The 8372-nt window shown below is 33.9% G+C and overlaps 1 protein-coding gene across 1 annotated transcript; it reads left to right on the top strand.

Moving 5' to 3' along the window:
- Nucleotides 1–715: 715 nt before the first annotated feature.
- On the top strand, nucleotides 716–892 carry C7974DRAFT_324259 (uncharacterized protein; the record flags this gene model as incomplete). The annotated part of the gene is made up of 1 exon (XM_046138951.1): nucleotides 716–892. A coding segment is annotated over one exon (177 nt), but the record flags the coding sequence as incomplete, so codon positions are not given.
- Nucleotides 893–8372: the final 7480 nt, after the last annotated feature.

Genomic DNA, 8372 nt, shown 5'->3' with positions numbered 1-8372 from the left:
GCTAGTTTAAGTAGATAGGCTAGCTAGAGCACTTTATAGGCTATAATCTAGCATATGTTATATATTAGGCCTAACTACTAATTAAGGTAAGTAAAGCTATAGCTAGCTGCTATATCTAGTTAAGGGGCTATAGAGAGGATATATAGAGGCTATTAATACTAGACTAAGAGTTAAGATAGTGTTAAGGAGTGCAAGGTATAATATCTAGACTTATAACTACTTACTTAACTATAGAATATAGAGAGTTAAGCTTACTATATAAGCTATATAGTTAGATTATATGCTACTTTCTATATATTACTAATAAAGAGGCCTAAGCTATAATAAAGTAGGAGTAAGGCAAGTAATAATAGTAATAAGGAAGGGTATAATAATTAAAGAAGTAAGAAGAAGATAAAGAAAAAGGAAAGGACAAGAGGAGGAAGAGAATAAAGAGGAGGAAGAGGATAAAGAGAAGGAAGAGATAAAGAGAAAAGTAATTATAGTAGTATATAAATAGCACTATATTAGCTTATAGTTAGTATAGTTAGTATAGTTAAGTATTAAAAGATAATACTAGAAGTAATAGCAGTAGCTATTATCTATAGTATAGAAAGAAAAAAATAGACTATATAAAGGATATGCATAAACTATTCTATTAGTAAGGCTTATAGCGCTTATAGGTAATATAGCTATAGAATACTCTAGAGAGTAGTAATTAAGGTGCTTCATATAGGTATTGCTTAATATACTTATAGCATTCTTCTTTACTTTAATAGGTAGTAAACTACTTAGTAATAGGCTTATTTACTTTCTTACTATACTAGGCATTAATATAGAGCTAGGCTACTTATATATAGTAAAGAATTACTTATATATACTTGCTAGCATAGTATACTATATATATGCTTAGTATAAAGAGCAACTACTATCTATATACTATAATAAGTAGACTAATAATAACTAGTAGCTATTCTTAGTAGTAAGAATAGTATCTAGCTAATAGCTTATATAGCCTAATAAGTAAGATAATTAATATACTAGTATATAATAAGTACGTTGCGCTAAGGCAGGTAATATAGTAATATATACTAGTTAAAGGATAAGAAGATCTTCTACTTATATAGCTAGTAGGTATATATTAGCTACTTTAGAAGATAGCGCAGGATATAGTTATAGAGGTAGAGTAAATGCTATAGCAGGAACTATACTAGATAGCAAGGAGGGAAGACTAGTTTACTATTAAGCTAGGTAAGGTTATAATAATATCTTATTTATAAAACGCTAGTACTTATTATAAAGTAGGCTAGAAATAGGCTTAGTAGTAGGCTATAATAGATACTTATATAGGTAAATAAATAGAGAAGGCTATAGACTATACTTAAGTAGAGTAAGTAGAATATAAGTTTAGATAGTACTTATATATATAGACTATTCTTAATACTATTACTTACTATATATATATATCTAGGTAGCTAGGTGAGAGTTAGAAGTAATAATAATGCGCTTTTAGAATAAGTAGCTATAGAACTATAATATCTTTATTATTAATAGGTAGGTAATAATAGTTACCTAATATTATATTATAGTTATAGTAGGATAAGCTAAAGGTAGTACTATACTTCTTACTACTATAGCTAGAATAGGTAATAGTTATATATTTAATATACTTATACTTATTTTAAGAGTACTTAACTATAATATACTTAGTAGTAGCTTTAGTAACTATATATAAGTAGATAAGTATAGGCTATAAGAGACTAACTAACTAATATAGGCACTATAGTATAAGATAGGTAAGAGAATTAAAGTAAAGCTATATACTTAACTACTAGTATACTACTATTAGAATTAGGAGAGAGAAGGTAGAGCTAGTATTTAGTAAGGGCTATCTAGATAAGATAGGTAAGGTAGAGGAGGCTAAGGTAGATAAAGGAGAGGAGAACTTAATAGAGCTATAGAATATAAATAATAGTAATAGAAGTAAGTAACTAGTATACTAATTAATATTATAAAATATCTTAGTATATACTTAATTAAGTATTCTAGATACTTAGTAATATAGTTATAGCTTCTTAGGGCTAGAGAGGTATTAAGCACTATAGGAGAAGATATAGATAAGTAATATAGACTTATGTAGATAAGTAGAGAAAGATCATAGCACTAAAGAAGAAAAAAAAGAAGAAGAAGAAGAGAGAAGGAAGAGTAAGAGCTTATATAGTAGTAGAAGCTATTTTAAGTTAGTATATAAAGGAGATAGTTATCATAAGGTAATATAGTAGATACTTAGTTTAGAAGAAAGTTAGCTTTAAGTTAGCTAAGTAAGAGTAGGTATTATATATAGTAATAGATAGGTAGATGCTACTAGTAGTTATACTACTAAGTAGAGGTAAGAGCTTACTATTTAGTATACTAGCTTACTTAATAGATACTAGTAATAGTAGTTATAGTACTATATTAAGTACTAATTAAGAATTTAGTTAGCTATATAAAAGTATAGTATTAACTATATTAAGTAGAAGTATAGAGAGAGAACCTAGTAAGTATAGTAGTTAGTATAAATATAGCTAGTATATGAAGTAATAGTAACTTTATAGAGTATATAAATATACTAATAGTAAAAGCTACTATAGTAGGTAGTAGTAGATAAGTATTATCTTATCTTTATATTAAGTAACTAGTAGCTAAAGCTAGTAGAGCTAAAAACTTATAGCTACTGCTATATCTAATTATACTACTTATAGCAATACTTCTACTAGTATAGAAAGATAAGCTAGTAATAAGTATACTAATACTATATAATAATCTATATCTAGGTAAGCACTATATAGCTAAATATATAGTACTATATATTATAGTATAAGTATAGCAAGGTATAGAAAATAGTAGTAGTAATTTATTAATAGTAGTAGTAGCTACTACTTAGTAGAGGGTATAAAGGGTATAGTATACTATTATAGTAAGTAGCATATAAGGAGCTAGCTAAGGTGCTAGAGTATAGGTACTATTATGCTAGCATACCTAACTATAGAGATTAACTAAGGTAGTAGTTAAAAAAAAGAGGGCTAATAGTAGTAATATTAGTACTAGGTATAAGTATAGACTTTTCTAGAATTATATTATACTATATAGAGATACTATAGAGTATAATTAACTATATAAGAGAGTAGGTATAGAAGGTAAGCTAGTAAAAGAGTAGATTCTATAGTGCTAGTAGAGTAGGGCAAGGTAAAGTAAATAATAAGTAGAAGAGTAATAACTTAGATATATAGGTATAGGTATATTTATTATTAGTAGTAAGTATTAATAAGAGCTAATAAGTAGCTACTTAGATAGTAAGTAGTAAGTATAATAACTTAGAGATAGCTAGGTATAACTAATATAAAAAAAGGGTATATAGTTAGCATAATATAGTAGGAGGCAAGTATAGAGTAGTAGTAGGTAGAGAAACTAATAGATAAGCTATATAATAAGTATATAGCATACTATACTAAATATTACTAGTATAACTAAGTAGTAGTAGTATAAAATAATATAGTATACTATATACCTAGGCATAATAAGTATAGAGCTAGATATATTTTAATAAGGGATTTATAACTAAAGTAGTAGTTATAGCTCTAATAGTGCTAGGTTAGTTAGAAGTACTATATAATGCAGAAGATATATAGAAGTAATATTAATAGCTAAATATAGTAATACTATTAGCAAGAATAGTAGTAGAGCTAGATTAAGGTTTTAGATTATTTAAGAGTAGTATAGGTATAATAGAGAGCTTAGAGGGGACTAGAAGGAGTAAATAGCATAGCTAGGGAAATAGTATAGAGTATATAAGGGAAGTTTTTTAGTAATATAATAGTAGTAGTAATTAAAGTAGTATTATTTATTAGTAGTATAATAGAGTATAGGTAGTAGAGATAGACTAGTATTAGTATTAAGGCTAAACTAAGGTTATATATCTTAGAGACGCTTAGCTAACTTATATATATATATGCAAGAATTAAGGAAGTAAAAATTAATAAATAGTAATATAATAGTATAGTTATATAGAAGAAAAGATAGAATAGATATTTAGCTATTAGATAGTAGTAGAAGGCTATTATTAAGGCAAGGGAAAGAAAAAAAGAAATAATAGTAGAGTTAGGTCTAGGCTAGTATATAAGTTAGTATAGAATTAGGGTTAGCTATATTAGTAGAGTATAGTAAAAGCCTATAAAATATCTCTAAGCCTATAAAAGTATAGAAAAGAGAAGTTTAAGAGTAGAGGAAGTATAGAAAGAAGTAAAGTAAAGGTAAGGAGACTTATAAGCTAAGAAGGTCTACTATTAGTAGTAGATAGTAGATAGTAGAGATATAGTATTAAGCTATTAAGAAGTATAAGAAAAAAGTAGAAAGTAGAGAGTAAGTAGAAGCCTATAAGATTTATATAATAATTAGGTTTAGAGCTAGATATAGGTTAAAGTTAAGATTAGAGTTACTTATACTTAAAAGTATAAATAACTGCTATATATAGAGCTAAATAAAAGTATATAACTAGGCTAGAAGTTATAAGAGTATAGTAAAGAAGAGTAGTTAAAAAGAGTATAATAGAAACTTATCTAAGAGTATATGGTATAATAAGTAGTAGAGAGATATACTTATAAACTAAAAAGGTAGTAAACTAAAAAGGCTATAATATATAAGAGAAGGTAGATAGTAGGTATATTAAGTATTATAAGAAAGTAGAGAGGAAGAAGAGAAAGTTAATAATAGGAAAAAGTAAGTATTAAGTTAGAAGTAGAAGAGAGAAGGAAAGGTAGTTAATAAGAAGAGAGTAAGAGAAGAAAAGAGGTAGGTAGTAAACCTATTAGATATTATAAAGTATAAAGAGAAGAGAAAAAGTAAAAGGTAAGAGATAATTAGGTTAAGAGATAAACTAGAGTTAGAGTTATCTATATTTAAGGTTAAAGTTATAATAGGATATAAGTATATAGAGGCTATAATATAAACCTATAACTATTAACTATTACCTATTTTAGTAGCCCTATTAAAGTAGAGAGTTTAAGAAAGTTTATTAAGTATTAAAAAAGGCCTATTAGATATTATAAGAAGCATAGTAAAAGAAAAAAAAAGCCCTAAAAGCTATATAGAAAGAAGAGAGCCTATAAACTATTAGAAAGAAAAGGGGTAGGTAGTAGTTTTACCTAATATAAAGGTATATAAAGAATACTAAATTATAGTAAATAGGTTTAGTATTAGAGTTTTTACTTAATTAAGAGTATACTTTATTTGTTTCTTATATAACTTTAATACCTCTAATTATAATTAATTTTACTTAGATTAAAAAATATCTTATATAAACTTAATTTCTATATACTTTATATAGTAATACTAATATTTAGTCTATAACTTTAGTAAAATATGTATGTTTTTAGTAAGTAGGGTTAAAGTTTCTATATAATAGAGCTTATATAAAATAGCTAAGTAATAGTACTCTAATAGGTAAATTTATAAGTAGTATACTAAACTTCTATAAGTAGCTATAGTAGCTTATACTTAGTAACTATAATAGTATATTTAGCTTCTTAAAGACTTTAGTATTATTATTTATAAGTAATACTATTAGTTATAGTAAGTCTAGATATATATCTCTATAAATACTATACTATATCTACTATACTATAGTAATAAATACTTAAGTACTTTAGTTAATTTAAAACTAATTACTCTAAGTTAATTAAGCTCCTAGATAAGCCTATATAGCTACTAGATAAGCTTAGAGAGCTACTTAATGTATATAGTGCAAGATATATAGCTAGATTACTATTAATAAATAAGATATATAGGTATTATAAGAAAAATACTAGTAAGCTTAGATAGGAGAGAAAAGCTTACTCTATAATATAGTAATAGTATAGAGCTTCTTTTATACTAGAAGCTGCAAAATATTTTATTATTAAGGCTAGTGCTATTAAAAATAGGTAATTTAGACCTATCCAATATGAGGTGACGAGAGAGGCCCTATCCACTATGAGGTGACGAGAGAGGCCCTATCCAATATGAGGTGACGAGAGAGGCCCTTCTCGCAGCAAAATTAGCTTAATATCGCTTAGCGTTAGGGTTTCGCACTAAAATTAAGGAGGCGACTCGTCAAACTTCATGTACCCAACTCATCAGAAACAAAGCACTGCACAGCAATTTCGCTCATACAAAGTCGTCTTGTACGCGTCTGAATATTGCGCCGGTATTGTTGTTTTTCAACAAATTACAGATCTACTGATACAGCAGGGTTAGGGTTAACTTGGGGTTAACTTAGGGCTCACGATGGAGCTAGTGTGGGACAGCCGTCTGTCAACACCGCAAGAGCGAGTTAACACAACAAGCAGCAGCGCACAACGCCGTAAAAGAGGCTTGCAAGTATCGCTTGACAATTGCGATAAGATTCTTTGCTTTTTGCAAGAGTTTGGTGTTTTAGTATGCAGGGAGCATTACACTGCTGTTGTTAATCTTAACACGCATCTCTTGCAGCATCACAGTGTGCCCGCTGCAACTCGAAAACAAGTTGTTGAACGCTTCAATCAATTCGCGCTAGTTGATGCAGCAGACGTTGAGCTTCCAGATGAGCCGGCGCGACCGATAGAAGAGCTTGGGAAACCGCTAGACGGGCTGCAGTGCAAGACATGCAGCTTCATCACTATCAACAAGGACACAATGCGCATGCACTGTAAGAAAGATCACCAGCAAGCTTGGCTAGGAGAAAGAGGCGCGCTCTATCACACTGTCAAAGTACAGAGCTTTTTCCGCACAGGGGGTTTACAGCGATACTTTGTTGTTGATTCAGCGGTAGCCGAAAATGCTCTAAACGACAACGTCGAGGTTGCAGTTCAGAGGCAGCTTGCTGAGTATAAACTGACACAACAAGAAGTCGAGGAAGAGCTGCAAACGCTAGAAGAGGCCGCGAAAACAGACAAGACAGGCTGGTTCAAGCGGACAGGCTGGTTGGCGTTCTTCAAGGATCGAAATCTTGTTCATCTGGCCCATCAAGCCCGGGCTCCCGATCGGAGCGAACACAAGCTCAAGCTAGCTGCTCAGCTGGCAGAGGGACTGATTGAGAGAAGCGTTAAGGGATTGGCTACGCTTCCGCAAGAACTCAGGCGCTGGCTGCGGAGCGCAAAGCAGAGCGAGATCGACGTGCGGCCGTTGGGGCGACTGCAGAACCCAGAGAGTCAGGCTGTGTACGCAAGCTATATAGTGAGGTTTGTCTGCTTCTATCTACGCGTGCTAGGAGATGAAGAGCAGCGGATTATGCGTTTCCGACAGCAGCGCGACACAGCTGCTCGATCCGAAAGCAGTGCGGCGTTGAGCAGCGACGAAGACAGCGAAGACGAAGCGGAAGGCAGTGAGGCTGACGACGACAGCCCGCGGCCCCGGCGCAGGACACGCAGTCAACAGGCACCAGACATGATGAAGGACACGCGCGAGCTCTTCACGTGGACAGCTGAGCAGAAGTTGTATGCGATCAGGCTGTGGGACGCGCTAGATGGCGACGACAGAGGCGCTCAGACGGAGGCGCTTCTTGCGTCTATCAGCTTGTTCATCTTCACGACGTATCATCCCGTGGCGTTTGTCTACTGGTTTGATTCAGTTTCTCGCAGTGCTTGGGATTGATGTAGACACGGGCCGCTTGCGGACCGCAAAGAACTACTCGTACATGCTGGCGGGGATGGTGTACTGCGTGCGGGTGCTCGCTCTAGAGAAGCTGCCTCCCAGGAGGGCAGCGCGACACGCAGACAGAAGAAGACCGCGACAGTTTTCTGGCAACGCGGCACAAGCAGCTAGCAGACGGCACGTTCAGCCCGATGAGCGAGATGATCAGCATGCTGGCGTACGGCAAACACATTGGACTCACGGCCGGCAACTCAGGCAACGCACTTACTGGTTCAGAGGACAAGCAAGCGTTCTATGCTGAAGGACCGGAACGATGTCATCACACCGCTATCTGCCAGATGGACGCCTAGGACTTGTTGGCTGAAACAGAGCCGATGGCTTGTGGGGAGCTTTCTGGGTGGACGGCGAGGCAGAGGCGGTTGTTACCTATTGATTGAAGTGCAGGTCGTCGACGAACGTCCACGGTTCACACAAACCGCGCGACGTATTTTGTCGACCGCTCCAGTGCGAACGCAAACTGCAAGGCGGGCTGGCTTGGATGCTTAGGAGAGCGATGACTACAGCGGGCGGGCTGCGATTAACGCGTGCGGACGGGCAGTGGAGCGTCAAGGCGGTGCGGCAGTACATGCGACAGATGGATCGCTTCTTGGAACTGCTGCTCTGCAGCGTGCACGTCACGTCAGGGCAGCCGGGGAGGGGATCGGAGATCACGACGATTCGGCACCGCAACGGCGTACTGCAGGACC

The sequence above is a fragment of the Boeremia exigua genome (genome assembly GCF_020726555.1).
Source record: "Boeremia exigua strain MPI-SDFR-AT-0100 chromosome Unknown C7974scaffold_22, whole genome shotgun sequence".
In the NCBI taxonomy this organism is placed as follows: Eukaryota; Fungi; Ascomycota; class Dothideomycetes; order Pleosporales; family Didymellaceae; genus Boeremia; species Boeremia exigua.
This window is presented reverse-complemented; position numbering and strand designations above follow the sequence as displayed.